The 20,445-nt window shown below is 39.8% G+C and overlaps 1 protein-coding gene and 1 long non-coding RNA gene across 3 annotated transcripts in view; one reads left to right on the top strand and one right to left on the bottom strand.

The window, feature by feature from the left end:
• The window catches only part of LOC121031030 (uncharacterized), a 66,654-nt gene extending 56,769 nt beyond the window's left edge, over positions 1–9,885 (bottom strand). The window contains exons 1-2 of one of the 2 annotated variants that reach the window (XR_005790518.1): positions 9,451–9,885; positions 3,927–3,976 (exon numbers count right to left, since the gene is read on the bottom strand). This is a non-coding gene — a long non-coding RNA (uncharacterized LOC121031030). The remainder of the gene's footprint in view (positions 1–3,926; positions 3,977–9,450) is intronic. The other variant, XR_005790517.1, reaches the window with a different exon arrangement.
• A 4,707-nt stretch (positions 9,886–14,592) lies between these two features.
• The window catches only part of EGF (epidermal growth factor), a 106,205-nt gene continuing 100,352 nt past the window's right edge, over positions 14,593–20,445 (top strand). Inside the window, 1 exon segment of the mRNA XM_040476133.1 lies at positions 14,593–15,159. Within this exon segment, the coding sequence (XP_040332067.1) occupies positions 15,036–15,159 (124 nt within the window). The 5' untranslated portion in view covers positions 14,593–15,035.

Here is a 20,445-nt window from a genome sequence, read left to right as displayed (position 1 = left end):
TCTTGGCAGGAGGCAGTAATGTGATTGGGGAAATATCTATGAATACAATTCTTTCTGTGCCCCAGAAATGTCACCCTTCTCAGGAATGTGACTAGCTGGGTGTTTAGAAACATTAAAAAGCATGTGAAATAGACTTCTAAGATAATGAAAAATTTCCTCTATTCATTTTAGAGTAAGTAGTCTGTTTACAGTAGATTAAGTAAAAGGCATATTACTGGGTTTTGGTGAGCTTGGTGTTCTCTCTTGGTTTGTTTCTCGATTTTATCAGTGACTTTTAGGTGAATGTTAAGTACAGAGTCAGTAACTGTGAATTGCTCCAAGCACTGTGTCATGCTGGAAAAAACAAAGGAACAGAGCCATCAAATGAAGTTCTGGTTTAAAAATAATTCTAGCAAAGATCAATTTGTTTAAATAGTAAGTGAGTCTAAGCACCAAATTCACTCCTGTGCCCTCTGACTTTGCTCTCAGTTGGCCTCCTCCTTGTACCCATCCAAGAACAGCATGGACAGCTGTGGTAGAAAACAGGGTGTGTCTCTATGGGGCTCAAATGCCACACACTAGATTCTCTCTCTCCTCGTGGCATTTGAGGTTGAGATCCACACGTTGGCTTTGTTCCCTAGGCAGCTGGGAGGTTGTATAGGGTCACAGGGCTTCTCACATGGCTTCCCCTTCCCAGTGGCCTCATTTCCTCTGAGGGTAGAAGCAATGCATTTCCATTCTCCTTTAGTATTCCTCAGAATTTTCCAAATGATGACGTGGGGTTTTACTTTGGGATGATGCTATATTTGGGGAATGACTTGTATGGGGGAAAGGTACTTCACATAACCATCAGCTTCACAGAGGGCTTTTCTGCTATTGGGTTTTTGGAAACTATTTGTCTGTGGGTAGGTTTTTGAGTCTCTATTCACACACACACACACACACACACACACACACACACACACACACAAATGCATGCACACATACTGCAGGATGTTTTCATCTGTTTGTTTTTACTTTTAACTTGATAGTCATTCATTTCTTCATTTGACAAAGATATACCGAATGCTTGCTCTGTGCCAGTAACTATCTCTTTATTAACAAGATGTACGTTTGGTCATGTGACTTAGCAATCTGATAAGAGTACTTTGGAGTAGTTCCCTCTGCAATAATTAACTTTAAATAAAAATAAGCCAGTCATCCACATGAAAAGATGCTCAACATCACTCATCATCAGGGCAATACAAATCAAAACTACAATGAGATAGCACCTCAAACCTGTCAGGATGGCTAAAATAAAAAACACAAGAAACAACAGCTGTTGGCGAGGATGCAGAGAAAGGGGAACCCTCTTAAACTGTTGGAAGGAATGTGAACTGGGGCAGCCATTCTGGAAAACAGTATGGAAGTTCCTCAAAAAGTTAAAAATAGAACTATCTTATGATCCAACACATGCACACCCAAAGAACACAAAATACTAATTCAAAGGGATAGATGCACCCCAGTGTTTATAGCATTATTTATAATAGCCAAATTATGGAAACAGCTCAAAAGTCCATCAACTGATGAATGGATAAAGGTGATACATATATATTCCTACACAGACACACACACAGACACACACACACACACACACACACACACACACACACACACACCATGGAATATTATCCAGCCATAAAAAAGAATGAAATCTTGCCATTTGCAACAACATGGATGGAGCTAGAGAATATTATGTTAAGCAAAAATAAGTCAGCCAAAGAAAGACAAATACCATATGATTTCACTCATGGGTGGAATTTAAGAGACAAAACAAATGATCGTAAGAAAAAAAGAGAGAGAGAGGCAGACCAATAAAAGAGACTCTTAACTGTAGAGGACAAACTGATGATCACCAGAGAGGAGATGGGTGAGGGATGACTGAAATAGGTGATGGGGATTAAGGAGTGCTTGTCTTGGTGAGCACCCGGTGATATTTGGAAGTGTTGAATCACTAGATTTAGTTTTTCTACTTAAAACTAATATTACACTGTATATTAACTAACTGGAATTTAAGTAAAAACTTAAAAAGAATAAGCCAGTCATTAAGCAATAATTTTAGAGAGTCATAAAAGGAAATGGGAAATGTATCCAAGGGCTATTCCCAGCATCGGCTTTCTTATTTGTGTGATCATGAGTTTATTAACGTACTTGCTCTTCTCCTAAGAGTGAAGGAGTTCTTTGGCATTGGAAGTAGAATGTGATTCCTATGGTGCTGCAAGAATGATTCGAACTACACCAATCCCTTCAGATAAATGCCAGGCCTACTATAAATATTTTTTAAATCCAGAAGACCTCATACATGAATTATCACTGATACATTCAAAAATTATTTCTAATTTTTGATTCGATGCTTTTGGTATATCTCTCAGTAAATGTAAAAGATAAAAAATTATGTTTTTCCTCATAAATGTAAAAATTTTTAATTTACAGCCACAATTCTTGCCTTTATCTTTTGATCCCTAGCCAATCTAATTCAGATTTGACTACCCTCCTGGGGGCTATGTTTTCTATTCAGGCATTTATTTTTTTCTCAAAGAATGGTGAATCAGGAGATCATTTGTTCTTGTTGAAGACTCAGATGTGGATAAAGATGATTATATATCTAGGGGTGCCTGAGTCGCTCAGTCAGTTAAGTGTCCAACTCCTGATTTCAGCTCATGTCATGATGTCATGGTTCATAAGACTGGACCCTGAGTTGGGCTCTGTGCTGGTGTGGCGTCTGCTTGGGATTCTCTCTTTCCCTCTGCCCCTCCCCCACTCATGTATGTACACTGTCAAAATAAACATTAAAAAAGATTATTATATAACTAATATTTCCTATACATGAAACATTCCACATGGAAATTTGTTTTAAAGCTCCATAATCATATTACATTACTAGGTTAACACTTATCTGAGGAAAAGTAAAATATTTAACAGTATTAAGACAAGCTTGACAGGAAGTGATGGAAAGTCTCATCTTGAAGAGACACAGTGGTGGGCCAACTCCAAATATTCTCAAGAGAAATTTTAAAGGAAATGCTTTAGTAAACCTGTACCTATACATAAAAAATAGACTAAAAAACTACTTCAGGTGGAAATATGAAATTATCATATAAAACAGTATTAAGTGTATGTTTCCACCCACACATGCCTAATTTCAATAATTATGTCAAGTAACCATGTCCTTTCTCAGTAATTGTCAGGGAAAAACTGTCCTGTCAAGGCTTCTTTATGTTTCTCCTCCTATGTTGGAAATATGTAATATGTTGGATACAAATTAATTTGCTAATAATGGGGAAGATAGAGATTTGAAATTTTAAACCAAGCATCCTTTGGAGAATCATTCCATCTTATGTCTCAGGTTTTAAATAGAATGTATGGGGGTGCCTGGGTGGCTCAGTCGGTTGAGCATCCGACTTCGGCTCAGGTCATGATCTCACAGTCTGTGAGTCCGAGCCCGCATCGGGCTCCATGCTGACAGCTCAGAGCCTGGAGCCTGTTTTGGATTCTGTGTCTCCCTCTCTCTCTGACCCTCCCCCGTTCATGCCCTGTCTCTCTCTGTCTCAAAAAGAAATAAACGTTAATAATAAAAAAAAAATTTTTAGGGGCGCCTGGGTGGCGCAGTCGGTTAAGCGTCCGACTTCAGCCAGGTCATGATCTCGCGGTCCGTGAGTTCGAGCCCCGCGTCGGGCTCTGGGCTGATGGCTCAGAGCCTGGAGCCTGTTTCCGATTCTGTGTCTCCCTCTCTCTCTCTGCCCCTCCCCCGTTCATGCTCTGTCTCTCTCTGTCCCAAAAATAAATAAACGTTGAAAAAAAAATTAATAAAAAAAATTTTTTTTTAAAATTAAATAAATAGAATGTATGTTTTGGACTCCTGAATGTTCTTGACATGAACTATTGAGGCTACAATGAAGAATCCTTACCTGTGAGGTCTTGAATTCCAGATGGAATTTTGAGTAGTTTAAATGTGGCTCTGTTAGAAGCAGAGAAACATTCTAAGGGAATTCCATTATTTTAATTTTTAAAAATATTTATTTTCAAGGGGGAGAGGGGCAGAGAGAGAGAGAGAGAGAGAGAGAGAGGGAGAGAGAGAGACAGAATCTGAAGCAGGCTCCAGGTTCTGAGATGTCAGCAAAGAGCCTGCTGCAGGGCTCGAACTCATGAACCCCAAGATCATGACCTGAGCCAAAGATGGACACTTAACCGACTGAGCCACCCAGGTGCACCTTACTAAGTTTGTTTTAAAATTACAACTTTAGCCTTAAAGATTGGGACTGGCTGGGAATGCGAAACGATCAACATGGCTTTGGCTAGAGATTTACTACACTGTCCTTGGAAGAAGAAAAGAAAAAACATAAAAAGAAACGGTTAGTTCAAAGCCCAAACTCCTATTTTATGGATGAAAATGTCTAGGTTATTAAAAGATTATCACAGTTTTCAACCATGCTCAGATGGTTCTTTGTGTAGGCTGTTCAACAGTGTTGGACCAGCCAACAGGAGGGAAGGCCAGACTCACAGAAGGGTGCTCATCCAGAAGAAAGCAACACTAATGATCCACATAACCTCTTGAATTTGTGTTATACTGCAGAACGCCTTATCAGTTCAGTAATTCAAGTCACTCTACCAAGATAATTAAATTATGTTTAATTTTTTAAAGTATACAACAGTGACCTCCTATTTTGGTGTCAGTTTTTCAATGAAGTTTGGATTATGGGCAAAAAATAAATACATAAAATTACAACTTACACAACCAAATCTTAACTTAAAAAGGAAGGAACACCCATAAACTTACTGCTTATTCAAACAAATCACTATCAGTTTTTCTGTGTCTTTTATCTGTTTTTCAAAAATAATAAATACTATAATTGTAGGACAGATAAGCATTTGTATTTTTTCTATTAATACTGCAACAAACATTTCCCTTTTAATGAGTATATCATATTCTCATAATTTCTTAACTATTTCTGTTATTGTAAATGAACACTCTTTCTAATTTTTGCTACCATGAGTAATATTACAATACCTTTTTGTATGATTATAACTTCTTTTTTTTGTGGAGAGATTATTCCTTTAGGGAGAAATTGCCAAGTGTGAGATTACACGGTCACCGCCTATGAATATTTTTATGGCTCTGAAATGTGTTGCCAAATTGCTTGCTAAAAGAGTTGTACCAAATGCAAGTTGGCTTTTAAAGGTCAGACTTATTTTGATACAAGATCAACATATGTGTTATATTAAACTGACCACTTATCTAACTGGTGAGAAATAAAAAATATTATTTCCTAATATATAGAATAAGAATATAAGCCAGGAATCATGCCAAAGTCTGCTATATTGTGAGTGGGCCAGGCAATCACAAATCTCAGTTCTGTTCATTTTGGTCATAATTATAAAGTGGATCCCTTCTGGAAGTTATATTTTGGACACGCTATAGCCTAAGGCCCAGATAAGATAATCTCAATGCTTCTTTTTGCCTCAGCACACGTGGGAGGACTGAGGCCATCATTTTACTTGTTTATATGCATAGTGAGCTCAATTTTATATTGTAATTTCCTTCATTTGAGAGGATTAAGAATGAAGATGATAGTTCCCAAACTCCCTGGAAGCAATGTAATTTTCCTTTCAATAAATAAGGCAGTCAGATTCTGATGCATAGTTTAAAAATACCACCCACAAATTTTATCTGTACAATGCCACAGTTGTATAATTTTGTTATTCTTGGTTTAGCAGATATATTTAATGAAAGGGCTAAAATGAATACATGAATGCATCCAGGGAAACTGGAGCCACAGGTGACCTATGAGAGAATGAATCCTTTCCATGGCATAGATTTAATTCAGGTGAGCTATCACAGGATCTGAGATTCAAGTGTTTAAACAATTGTTCCAAGATGTCTTGGTCTCAGCAAGACTGGCTAAATCTCTTCCTCTCTTCTTTCTCCAATATATGTAAAGTCTTTGTGTAGAGTTTGGAATAACACCATTTATTGGTTATGCCACAAACACTTGCATTCATTCTTCAGGTTGTTTTCTTACATTCACATTTGACTTCCCTGTCTTGAGTACTGAATTAAACTTCCTTGATGGTCAGGACATCTATTTATTTAATGTAATGGCTGCCTCTTTTTCTTATTATCTCCAGGCACATCTTTATGGATCACTGAAAAAGACTACTTCATTTCTCAAACAACACAACCAGCAGCCAGAGGGACCTTATCAGGTGGAATTCTCAACATAGGGGAGACACCAAGAAGTTGGCAAAAGAGAATAGGAGGATGGATAGGGTAACTCATATTTTCCTGTTGGTGCCCTGGTCGCAGGAGCTGGCATGGGGGATGGTGCCCATCTTGGCATTTTTAGCAAAATAAAAGAAGTCCTAGAGACTACTGGTTTAGGCACAAGTTCTAGAGTCAGACAGACTTGGAGCGTATGTCTATCTCAATCACTCGATACCATTTCCATCACTCAACAGCTCTGAGACTTTGGGTCAGATCCTTAGCTTCTCCAACTTCAGATTTACCTTCCATAAAATGTAATTAATGTCTACTTTTCATAGGGCCAGTTAGAGGTTTTCTTTTCCAGTCTTTTTCCTGATGTGGCTCCTGACTGATGGCTGATATTTGAGAAAAAAACATGACTATGTGTCTTTTTTTTTTTTAATTTTTTTTTTCAACGTTTATTTATTTTGGGGACAGAGAGAGACAGAGCATGAACGGGGGAGGGGCAGAGAGAGAGAGGGAGACACAGAATCGGAAACAGGCTCCAGGCTCTGAGCCATCAGCCCAGAGCCCGACGTGGGGCTCGAACTCACGGACCGCGAGATCATGACCTGGCTGAAGTCGGACGCTTAACCGACTGTGCCACCCAGGCGCCCCATGACTATGTGTCTTATTTTAAATTTTACATCTGGTATTGTGGGAGAAACACATTAGACTTTGGATTCATTGAAAAAAACTCCTTATATAATGAAATATTTAGTAAGGCTGCAGGATATTAAGTCCATATATAAAACTCAATTTTATTTCCATAAAAGAGCAACAAACAAATAGAAAATAAAATTGGGGGTGCCTGAGTGGCTCAGTCGGTTAAGCATCCGACTTGGGCTCAGGTCATGATCTCGTGGTCTGTGAGTTCAAGTCCCAAGTCAGGCTCTCTGCTGACAGCTCAGAGCCTGGAGCCCGCTTCGGATTCTGTGTCTCTCTCTGCCCCTTCCCCAGCCACGCTCTGTCTCTCTGTCTCTCAAAAATAAACATTAAAAAAATTTTTTAAAAAAGAAAAGAAAATTGAAAAACTATTCATGTATAGGAACATTCAAGAACATAAAATACAAATAAATTTAACAAAAGATATGTAAATCTCTACACTGCAAAGTGAAAAACATTGATGAGAGAAAATAAAGAAGACTTAAAATAAATGGAGAAATATAGACTGTTCATAGACTGGAAGACTTATTATTGTTACGATGTCGTTCTCCCCAAATTGAAGTATATATTCAGTATATACATATATGGAGAAAAATAAACCTCTACTCCAACCTCACATAATATACAAAAATTAATAAAGATGAATCACAAACCCTAACATAAAAGCTAAAACTCTAAAGTGCCTAGAAAAAAACATCAGAATATATTGAGCCTGGAATAAGCAATAACTTATTTGAAAAAACACATACAAAAAATGTAACCATAAAGAAAAAAATTAATAACTTGGACTTCATCAGACTTAAAATCTTTTGCTCATCAGTGACACTATTAAGAAAATGAATGGACAAGACATGGCTTGGGAGAAAATATTTGTAATACACAGAGCTGATATACATATTTATATATTTGAAATACACAGATATGAATTTATATCCAGAATATAAAGAACTATAAATTAAAAAATTAAAAAAAATTTTTTTTTAAAACCCAATAAAGAAATGGGCAAAAGATACAAATAGACAACTGACAAAAGGTGAATCATCAATTAACATAAGAGATGGTCAACACCGTCATTCATCAGGGAAAGGCAAATTAAAATTACAATGTAATGTTAAGTCACACTTATTAAAATATTTAAAATTAAAAAGATGGACAATACTAGATGTGGGTGAGGATGTGGGAGAACCAGAACTCACATGTGTTGCTGATAAGAGCACAAAATGGAGCAGCCCCTTTGGGAAAAATGTTTGGCAGCTTCTTATGAAGTTAAACATAGTTAAACCCTAACCTATGAACCAGAAATTAGGTATTAACTAAACAGAAATAAAAACATTCATTGAGCCAAACCTAAAAACAATCCAAACGTCCATCAATAAGTGAATGGATAAACAAATTGCTATATATTCATACTAAAGAATACTCTTAGCAATAAAAAAGAAAGAAGTACCAATACATGCAACATGGCCGAATGTCAAAAAACATGTTGAGCAAAAGAAATCAGATACAAAAGCGAACCTACTATATGACTGCATTCATATCAAATTCAAGAGCAGATAAAACTGAACTATGATAGAAACTAGAACAACGGTTGCCTGTGGATGGGGGTGGGACTGACTGGAGAGAGCACAAGGGAAAATTTGGTGGTACTGCAAACATTTTACATCTTGGTCATAGTGTTTGTTAAATGTGTACATACATTTACCAACATCAGACTTTGCACACAAGATCTGTTCTCTTTACATAAATTTTATTTTACTTTATTTTATTTTTGGAAAGACGAGAGAGAGAGAGAGAGAGAGAGAGCGCGCGAGCGCGCGCGCACGCGCATGTGAACAGAGGAAATGGGAGGGGGGGAGAGGGAGGGAGAGAGAGAGAAAGAGAGAGAGAGAATCCCAAGCAAGCTCCATGCCCAGCACAGAGCCCAATGTGGGGCTCGATCCCATGACTGTGAGATCATGACCTGAGCCAAAATCAAGAGTGGGATGCCCAACCAACGGATCCACTCAGGCACCCCTGCATGAATTTTATTTTAATAAAAACAAAAAATGAATGCATCTAAATTAGAAGTCAGGCTGGGAAAACCAAATGAAAGCAATATTAATTTATTTTAGTTCTCTGGTGTTTGAAATTTTAAAAATATATCATTTACTCAAATATTTTCCACCATCTATCCTTCCAATTTTAAGTGGTAAACTATGATTATTTACCCCCAAATAATTTCTCTCCTTGGAGGTAGGAGAAAGAAGATACTGTTTCACAGTTTTATAAATACAATAAGAACAAAGGAAGAACGGCAAACTGTGGTTTGCATTTTCATAAGTTTCCAACAAGTAGTTTGAATGACATGAAGTTTACAGCGTCGCTAGTACTCCCGTCAGCCTTCGAATGCTCTGTACTTAACAACTATGCGTCTTACAGATTCGTCGGAACTCAAGGTCAGCGGAAAGATTGTACCGTGGATGATTTAACATAAAAAGCCAGAGGTTCTTTCCCTAAACCTTACCATTTTTAGAAGTTAAAAATACCTGAGAGAATGACGACGGAGGTATTGCTGGAGAAGGTCGTCAAGAGGATCTGACCGCCAGTTGACCCGCGGGCGGGACCACGCAGTTAGAGGCTCCTCACCTCCTGTCCTGGACTTGGAATATATGTTCCGCTCATGGTTCCCGTAGCCGGAGCCATTTCAAAGATGCAACCTTGAGAGAGCAAAGTGTTGTTGAGACTATCTGTACAATACATGTGAGAGAACCCAGGTAAGGCTTCTGTATAAACTCTTAACATTTTGGCGAGGGAGTGCAGAGGTGCACTCGTCTTGCAGCCTCCTGTGTTAAGCCTCCTATGTAAGTTTCCTTGCTTATTAAAACTGCCGCCTCCATAGCTTATCCTAAAATGTGTGTAAAAAGCAGGTATTTTACGATAAAATTGTGCAGTGCATGTTCTATGTGGAATTCAGAGGAAAACCCAGATTCAGTGATTAACAATGCCAAAAATGCAAGTAATTAGCCATCGTTCAAGTAAAATTGTGGTGCCATTTTTCTTTTGTGGCGTTTTAGACTTTGTTGCCCCCAAATTCCATTTTATTGGAAATCCATTTTCCACCTGGTCTTTCTTGACATGGTTTTTTCCCCCTACTTTAAATAGATTCTAAGTAAGATTCTGAATTTCAGGAGTAACAACAACAGTAACAAAAAAACTGCCACCTGTCAATCTGGAGTGGCCTGCCTCTTTCTTCTGTCTCTCCTAGCCCAGGATGCGTGTACAAGGGCCAGTTTCAAATTTCACCCAAGAAACTCCTCAGGTTGCAAACAAACAGGCATGCTGAGATTATGTAAATAAATGCAATGCAGTCTAAAATGAGCTGTTCTTTTAGATTTAAATTTTGTTGCTGCCTCATAGAATTATAAATTATAGATTATAGATTGCTCTGCTCTTCTTTTTTTATTTGTTCAGTTTCTGGAGTCTTGTTTCTTCCTCTCGGTCAGAGGAACCTTTCTAGGTGACTGGGGTGGACTTAACTGAAAAGTGGAGAGTGGGCAGGATTCCTCTTTTACTCTTGTTTACCAAGTGCTTTTTAAAATCTGATTTCATTTGGTAGAAGTATGGCATTAACTGATGTGTGCGTTAAGTATAGCATTGCTTCCCTGGAGAGTGGATAGTGACTCCTTTCTTTTTCTTAAAAAATAAAATAGACTGTTTTTCATAAAAGCAGTTTTAGGGTCACAGAAAAGTTGTGCAGAAAGTACAGAGAATTGCTGTATTCCTCCCCACCCTGCCCTCGGTTTCCCTATTATTAATACCTTGCATTGGTGTTCTACATTTGTTACAATTGATGAGCCAATATTGATACATTGTTATTATTATTAACTGAAGTCCATTGTTTAGAGTTCACTCTTGTACATTATAGGGGTTTGGACAAATATATAATTATGTAATGGCATGTATCCACCATTATTGTATCATACAGAATAGTTTTACTGCCCTAAAAATCTTTTGTGCTCCCCCTGTTCATCTCTCTCCACCCCAACCCCTGACCACCACTGATCTTTTTACTGTTTCCATAGTTTTGCCATTTCTAGGATGTTATAAAGTTGAATTCATGTAGTATGTAGCTTTTCAGATTGACTCCTTTCACTTAGCAATACGCATTTATGATTTCTCATGTTTTTAGTGGCTTGATGGTTCATTTTATTCCTGAATAATATTCTATTGTATGGCTATACCACAGTTTATTTATCCATTCTTCTCTTGAAGGACATCTTGGTTGCTTTGAACCGTAGGCAATTATGAATAAAGCTTGCTATAAATATTTGTAGGTTCTCTTTGTGGACATAAGTTTTCAGCTCATTGGGGTAAATACTAAGGAGCACAATTGCCCTTATTTTTCAATAAAACTTTTACATCTCTTATTTATATCTTGATAAATTATAATTTGCCTTTTGTGGCTAACTCTTGTGACTGTGTCTCTCCCAATTTCTTCCCCTTGAAACCATTTCAGTTTCTGCCACATATGAATCCCAAGAATGCCAGACACATGCCAATAGCTTTCTCTTTGAAAAGCAAAAAAAATGTTTTCAAACTTGTAGGAACTACACTGATTCACCTTACAGTCATTGATAAAGGTAGTCCATGAAATAGTTTGTTTCTGCAGGTGATGTTAAGTGCTAATAGTTACTCTTAGCAAAATACACTGCCTTGTCACTTCTGGTTCCTGCAGTCATATACACACGTGTAGTTAAGTTTTGCTCTTTCTTTTAATGATGCCCCAGCCTGTTTATTCTGATCAAAACCACTGCTCACAAGGAGACAATAATGACTTTAGAGTTCATATACTCTGAATTGTGTGTGATACTGGGAAAATCTCTCAGCCTTTCTGATCTCCAGTGTCCTCGTTTGTGAAATGGACCAATAATATCCACCTGGCGAGGTGATGTGGAAGATTGGAGGTGATGTGAATAAAGCATCTACTTCCTATATGCCTGGCTCATTGGGAGCAATCTGTAGATGATGTGGTGGTGGTGATGATTAATAGCAGCTGTGCATATAGCAAATAGGTAGCCCAGGAGAATTAGATGCTTTGTGCTTCAGTAGGAAAGTTTTATCTGGAAAGTAAGAAGGGTGACCAACACATATAACCATGTCTCCTGATAGTCCCCCCCCCCCCCCCGTTTCCTACTGATGTCCAGGTATGCTTAAAAACATTCAGAGATGTCTCCTTGCCATTAATGCCTAATTCTCTTACTGACCTGCCAGCAGGTCCCATCGAGCTGTGTCCCATCAGGATCTAATAAAAAAGCATTTCTTTTCTTTGTCCACTTTGTCCACTCCTGTTCCACATTCTCTTGTCAGCATGCTTCTTCCTCCCCATGCTTATCTGAGATTTCCTGTGTATCACACAAAGCTTCACTGCATGCTCCAGTCCACAGTTTGTTGCTGTTGCCCCTTCCTTCCTGACACCAGAATAATTGGTGACTGGCCATTCATTAGCTCATACTCATAAACTATATTTTGTTGTTGTTAATCCACCTAAGCAAGCTCTTGAACTTAGGGGACCATGACTTCTATTTCATGTACTCCACACAGTGCCCTATCAAATATAGATGTTTAACTAATCAATGAATTGGTTAATTTAACTCAATCCCAGAAACTAAGTGGGTATTTCTCTCATAAAACTGATTTCTGGGCAACTTTAAAATAAGGAGGATGTTCATTTGCCCAGGAGAGGTTCAGTTTTATCTAGGAGTAAGACTATGGAGCAATAAAATATCCCTGCAAGTCCTTTCTGGGTGGGTAGCTGTCTTAAGATTTTGCTATCTGGGAAACCCTGGATTGTCTGTGGATTAGCTGAGATTGGTCTTTTACATCAGTCACCAGTCTTGGCGTCCACCATAGCCATGCTGACGCTGTCATCTCCTAAGGGGCTGATGCTCAACATTAATGATAACATCAGCCCAGGGGGCATGTAATTGGGAAAGTGAGCCTTTTTACAACCTAGAATAATATGAGAGATATTCATATCCAAATAGAATAAATATAGTTGTGGAGTACTTCCTATTTGTGTTCATACCACCCTCCTCACTCCTCTCGACTAATCCAGCTTGATACTTGACTGTCCTTCTAATTGTTGTCACCTGGAACACTGACAATGCATTTTGCTGAAGGGGAAGCTTAACAAGGTTGGTAACTTAGTGCAGGTTATTTGGAGGACACTCATGCCGACTCTTGAGTCCAAGTGAGTTCAGAAAGCAATGGAATATTCCGTACATCCCCCCACATGACTTCTGCTGCCCGCCAGGGTCTGTTTCTCCTGTAAGAAATCAGAGCTGTCTGGCAGAGGCCGGCTAAAATCAGAGCAATCCTGACTTTAGCTGTTTCAGAAAGTGACCCAGTATTTGAGGAATGATGAAGACATAATTAAATATGCGTAAAAGGCTTGGAGTCCTTCCCGTTGTCTTCCAGAATGGGTGTTCACTAGTGTGACTGTTATTTTTGTGACTATCACTTTATCTACATTTCGACTAGCACTTGGAACACTACCTCTGGGCAACTTACATGAAAGCTTGTTTTCCAGGATGAAGTAAACTGGCAGAAATTTCCATTGTCCATCAATTCTGGTGTAAATGGTTTGCCCTTGCTGGATATTTCTGGGCCCTGGGTGTCCTCCCGACGAAATAACTGCTGTTTCTCCAAGTGCAAAGTGGTTGAGGAGATAGCCAGTGGATGCTTCAGGCTTTTATTTTCTATCCCTGATACGTGAAAAGATAGCCTAAATTGTCTGAGAAGGGACAGCATTCAGCTCTGCTGGATTTCCAGTGCTTCCCAGATTTTGCACTATTAGCTTATTTTTTCCAACACGGCTCTATAATAACAACCCACTCCTTTCCCTGCACTCCTGGCCCCTCATGATGTTTTATTATGCTCATGCTGAAAGAAAAGGTGTCTGTGCATACTGTATCTCTTCATTTGGCTTCAGGGATTTCCCTTTGATTTGGAAAGAATAATCTTTCAAATTCCGCTATAAAATATACAGGAGAGAAAAAACGATTAAGTTCCAGGAATGTGCACTGGTGTTGACATTGTGCTCTAATATTGCTCCTGTGAATGATCAATTACTCCTAAGTCTGAATTATTGGCACTGCTGTTCACCACCGTCGGCATGGTTTAACTTTGTTTCCATTATGCTCAGTCGGTTGAGCGCCGACTTTGGCTCAGGTCATGAGCTCACAGTCTGCATGTTCAAGCCCTGTGTTGGGCTTGGAGCTTGGAACCTGCTTCAGATTCTGTGTCTTCCTCTCTCTCTGCCCCTCCCCTGCTCACTCTCTCTCTCTCTCTCTCTCTGAAAAATAAACATTACAAAAAAAAAATTAACTTTGTTTCTATCCTTCAAGACATTAAAGCCTAGTCACTATTCTGCAGGTACCTCCAAGACACCGGGAGCAACTCCACAGCCCCCTAACTGCTCTCTCCCTAGTTCTGCCCGGAATATTTATGGTGAGTAGCCAGTTATCTCCTCTCTGGCAGCCGTCCCTGCTTTCCTGTAGCGTGGAATTGCCCACATTCACATTTGCAAACAGAGGCTCACTCAAGTGTCACTAAGGGAGAGAGGAGGTGGAGCCAAAAGGGCTTTAAAAAGGAAAGGGAGTCATTCTACTTTTCATAAAGAGAAACTGTTTGGGGAGCAATCCTGTCTCTGTATTTCTCCCTTCAGCCTCATCAAGGGTCGTTGTTGGAACTTTCCATCATTTCTTTCCTTTTCTCTCTCTCTAGCTGTTGCCTACACCGCTCTGCCTATCATAGCGAAGTCAGCTGCAGGCTTCCAGAGTGTGGCTGTTCAACTGCGAAATTTGTCATAAAGGTGTCAGGCATTTCTTAGGGACTTGGACTTCCCAAAAACATAGAGAAAGAAATCTTTCCTGGAGTGTCCCTTTCAGGCTGTCTTGAGTTGAAGGAGACAGAACTGGAGGACTACAGCAAAACAGCGGATTAAAAGATGCCCCAGGGCTGCAGGCCAACCCAGGGGGACACGCTTGGGGTCAGACGGACCGACTTTGCCCGGGCTATGCTCGAACAAAGTCAAGTTATTTTCTATTGAAAGTTCAAGCCCATCAAGATTATGCTGCTCTTCCTTATTCTGTTGCCAGTAGTTTTTAAATTTAGTTTTGTTAGTCTCTCAGTACTGCAAGGCTGGGACTGTTCTGAAGGCTCTTCCTCAGGAAAGGGGAATTCTACTTGTGTGGGTAAGTAATCTCATGACAAGGCATTCACATCTTCCCAGAAACTGCCTTCAAATACCTGTTCATTCTGTTTTGTACACTTGGATATGTTTTTCTGATTTGTCTTTGGGTGTATATATTGGCTTAATTTTTGTTTTCTAATGCATGTATATTTCCTTCCTGGTTGTTAGAGGTAATCTGCTACCAACTATAAAAATTCATAGCTCCCGAACTGTTCTTACATGTGTGAGGGAATATGTTCTCATTTATAACTAGCTGAGCATTTCATGTAAACCTCTGTCTTTATTCTGACATGAAGAGTAATACTCAGTTGGTTAGCTTTATATTGGAAGCTGAGGAAACAGATGGAGTTGTTTTTTTTTTTTTTGAAACTGTTTCTATGTAAGCCATAAAGGAAAAAAAGATCCTTTCTGATAACTTTGTGTAAGAACTCAGAATTTGCTAAAAAACAAAACAAAACAAAACAAAAAAACAAACAGTGAAAAATGGGAAGGGAATAGGGAACAAATGTAATTCTGAAATTGTGAAAGTTAAGCCAAGTTTCACGTTAAATCTCCTCCCCTCCCTCCCCTCTCCTGCCCTTTCTGGATCTCCGACGGCAACTTCAGTGTTCTAGTAACAGGTGCATTGTAACTTTGAGCACTGCTAAGAAATAACAGTGAATAAATATGCCACACCCCCTCTGATATTAAGTGGGTTTTTAATCAAGGAGAAATAGGACTTTTACTGAATGCAAATAACAATCCTGCCTAAGGACTTTGCCTGAAAAATCTCTCTCTCCCCCTCCTTCCTCTTCTTCTTCCCCCTTTCTCTTCTTTCCTTCTCCCCTACGCCTCCTCCACTTATTCCTCTCTCCCTCTCTCCCCATCTTCCTCTTTCTCTCTCACCCTCTCTTACTGTCGATTCATTTTATTTATTCCTTGGGTATGTCTCCAAACTGCTGCTCAAACAGAGCAGCCGTTTCCATTCATCAGAGGGCACTGACTGCCCTAACATACCTATCCTGTCATCCTGACCTTTTGTAAAGGGGTCTGGCTCCCAAAAAGAGGTAGGGTGAAGGAAACACAGTACAGTTCTCAGACCAGAAGCCTCTGGAAGACAGCACCAAATAATTGGAATAAAGAGAACAATTCTGAGTCAAACTGCCGACTTTGGGCTCCTGCCCTGGCTCTCCCATGAAGGAAGTTACAGATGAGGAAATCAGGTGCTCTTGCTCAGAATTCGGGACTCTGTCTCCAGGCAGTACTCGTTGTAACAAGTGAGCAGAGCCCTAGGGCACTGGAAGGAAGGACTGAATTCTAGTGATCTCTATGTCTCCAGCACCTAGAACATTTCCCCCTTGATAGTATATACTCTATACATTCTTCCTGAATGAATGAGAAGTCTCTCCCTGACCTGCTAATCATATAGTCCCAGAGAATAGCTACAAAAAGGGGGTGACAAAAGGCCAAATGACCCCATGAACTGATTACTCAGCTGTTGGAGCAGAAATAAAAGCTTTGAGGGGCGCCTGGGTGGCGCAGTCGGTTAAGCGTCCGACTTCAGCCAGGTCACGATCTCGCGTTCCGTGAGTTCGAGCCCCGCGTCAGGCTCTGGGCTGATGGCTCAGAGCCTGGAGCCTGTTTCCGATTCTGTGTCTCCCTCTCTCTCTGCCCCTTCCCCGTTCATGCTCTGTCTCTCTCTGTCCCCAAAATAAATAAACGTTGAAAAAAAAAATTAAAAAAAAAATTAAAAAAAAAAAAAAAAAAGCTTTGGGACAATTATGTCAAGTGGACTGGAGCCTCTCTGGGGTGGGAGAATTTTCTGAGAGTAGTTGGCACGTGACCAGGGGCGGGCATTGCCATCTGCCTAGGATGTGAGGGGAGATGGTAGGAGCCAGTCAAGAAGCAGAACCCGAGAAAGCAAAAAAATTACAGAAATGAACTGTTACACATAGCTTTAGAGTCTTAGGGAACAACCCGATTCCTGCCAGCAAAGGAGCTTCTCTGCCTTGTGCTCCTCCCTGCTGGTGGCTCAGAAGTGCCTTCACTAAGACTGGTTGCACCAAATAAACCTGAAGCCCAGGGTAGAGATAGTGTGCCACAGAGTGGAAGGTTTTAAAAGCCAATGTACCTCATTTCAAATCCATTCTACCTGTTTACTACTGGAATGTTGCTGGGAAATAATAATACCCCCCTTTCAGGATTGTTGTGAGGGTCACATGAGATGACACTGACATGCACCTAGCACAGAGGGCTGTGGATTGTGCTCAGTACATGTCCTCTTGTCTAAAACACCTTGATCGAATCATACCATGAGATGCCTTATTTGAACAGTGGCACAGACCCCACAGAGTGTGGAAGGTCTGGATGCCACTTTGTGACTCTGCCTCTGCTCTCTTGTTCCTTGCCAAGTCACTGGTGTAACCCCCCCTACCTTACACTCCACATCTCATGTTAGCTGATAACTGCCTGGGTCACACCCTGTGCCCCCCGGCATTTCAGAGGGTAGTATTTCTCCTCTGTAAATAGATAGAGTGCTATCATCTATTTTTTTTCTCCCAACTAAATTCTACTCACCTTATTTCTTGCCTTTGGCATTGAGACAGGCCACCTCTGGCCAGCAGGAAGAATGCTTTGTGGTCTGACAAGATTCAGGTTACTTTATGCAAGGTTGTCACTCATGTGACTGGTAGCCAGATAAACCTCTTGGTAACACAGCATTGGGTTTTCTTCTCGTTCCCCACTACCCCTCCTGCCTTTTTTTTTTTTTTAAACTAAATGAGTATTTTATTAGCCTCTATTTGAGCTAGAATAGGTGAAGAGTGCAATGAGGAAAACTGCTGGCAAATGGCTTCTGCACTTTCAAGCCTATTTGCCCTGGAGGGGAAATATCAGCTGAAAAAAGAAACTTTTCCTGTTTGCTGTGTGTACCTGTATTATTTATTTGAACTTTCTTGGTAAATAAAGGGTGAGGAAGAAGTACAGGCCAACCCTGAGACAGCTGACCGCAGGAGGGATCCTGGGACATCAAGTTAGCCAACCGGGGAGATCACGCTTAGTAAACAGTGAAATCCCCGATTTCAGCACTGGCTAAGGCTTGCTCAGCTTTCCAGTCATGTGCAAAGCAGAGTAATTCCAGGATCACAGCCTTGTTTGTTTTTACAGCCAAGGTTATGCAAAAGTTTTTTTTTTTAAGTTTATTTATTTATTTATTTTGAGAGAGAGAGAGGAGAGAGAGAGAGAGTGGGAGAGTGTACGAGCCAAGAGTGGGGCGGGGAAGAGAGTGAATCCCAAGCAGGCTCCCGTGCTGACAGCACTGGGCTCGAACCCGCAAAACATGAGATACTGACTTGAGCTAAAATCGAAAGTTGGACACTTAACTGACTGAGCCACTCAGACAGCCCCAAGGTTTTTTTTTTTTAATCTAACAGCAAAGAAATTATAGAAATGATCTTTTATGCATACCATGTGAATGAAACCACTCCCTCAAGTACTAAGTGGTTTGTGGTTTTTTGAGGGGTAGTAGAGCTTAGTGGTAAAAAACTCAAGTTTTGGAGATAGACTGGGGTTCAAATCCTGTTGCTTGTGTATCATGTGTCTCATTTTCCTTGCTGCAAAACAGAGATAATTACTCTCTCCTTCCAGGATTGTTCTCGGGATTGTGTTAATGTATTTGTTTTCAATGCTGGCCGCACATTACATTCACCAATGTCCAGGTTATTATTCTAGTCCATCTGGGTCAGAGTCTCTTTTGCGGGTGAAATCCAGCCATCGTTTTCTTTGTTATTCTCCCTTGGCAATTCTAATGGCCATAATGGGCAGCCTGAGCTCAGGACCACTAAATTAATACATATGAAGTGCATAAAACAGAGCCTGGCACATAATTAGCACTCCATGAGTCTTAGCTGCTATTCATATTTTTATTGTTCTTGAGATTATTTTTATTGGTGGTGATAGTAGTAGTATTTTCTAACTATGGCTTAGTTTCATCTACAATAATTGAATTTTTTAAAAATTTTTATTTATTTTTGAGACAGAGAGCATGAATGGGGGGAGGTTCAGAGAGAGAGGGAGACACAGAATCAGAAGCAGGCTCCAGGTTCTGAGCTGTCAGCACAGAGCCCGACGCGGGGCTTGAACTCACGGACCGCGAGATCACGACCTGAGCCGAAGTCGGACACTTAACTGACTGAGCCACCCAGGCGCCCCTTGAATTTTTTTTTGTACACAGAAAAATGTCACATTGAAAAACTTGATAGTTTTACATTTAAAAATGTAGTCAAAATAATTTCAACATGTATAACATATTTTTGTAATCAGGAGAAATGGTTGTTAAAAATATGAAAACATTTCAACCTGTTTTGAGTTAGTGCCCTTGTGGAACTACAGTTCCAGTGCTTGTCTTTCTGCTTGTTAGATTTCTTACCAGTAATAATTTTATTTTTTATAACAGTAGCGAAAACAAGCCACTTGAAAATGATTATTTTAATTTTTTAAAGTTTATTTATTTATTTTGAGAGAAAGAGAGTATGAGTAGGGGAGGGGCAGAAAGAGAGCGTGAGGGAGAATCCTAAGCAGGCTTAGCGCTGTCAGCACAGAGCTTGATGCAGGGTTTGAACCCCTGAACCGTGAGATCATGAACTGAGCTGAAATCAAGAGTCCAATGCTTAACCCACTGAGCCACCCAGGCACCCTGAAAATGATTATTTAAATTCTTGCATATTTTTTTCTTATATTTGGAACCAATTTCTCTAAGATTTTTTTAAAAGATTTTATTTTTAAGTAATCTCTATACCCAATGTGGGGCTCGAACTCATGACCTTGAAGTCAAGAGTCAGACACTCCTCTGACTAGCCAGCCAGCCGTCCCTTCTCTAAGACTTTTAAAGTTGTTGAGGGCATATAAAGAAGTGATAAAATAATTATTTAAACGAATTTACATTTTGGGGCAAGTTGGGTTGTCCAAATATTCGACATTCAGTTTAGAAGTTGGAAGGTGGGAATTCTTTGCTTGTGTTCAGGAGACAGCAAGTAATTGTCTCCCATTAAAAGTAAATGGACTAGTAAGTTGGCTCATGTAAATTCAGGATCTGGTTTTACCAGCTACAAATTTGCCTTCATGAAAATCCACTTGAGATCATTTCTTATTTAGAGTGAATGAATGGTCCTTCCTTCCTTCCTTCCTTCCTTCCTTCCTTCCTTCCTTCCTTCCTCCCTCCCTCCCTCCCTCCCTCCCTCCCTCTTTCTTTCTTTCTTTCTTTCTTTCTTTCTTTCTTTCTTTCTTTCTTTCTTTCTTTCTTTCTTTCTTT

Source organism: Herpailurus yagouaroundi, unplaced genomic scaffold (genome assembly GCF_014898765.1).
Source record: "Herpailurus yagouaroundi ecotype Mexico unplaced genomic scaffold, PumYag 28, whole genome shotgun sequence".
NCBI lineage: Eukaryota > Metazoa > Chordata > Mammalia > Carnivora > Felidae > Herpailurus > Herpailurus yagouaroundi.
The sequence above is the reverse complement of the archived record's forward strand: the minus strand, read 5'-3'. Positions and strand labels throughout refer to the sequence as shown.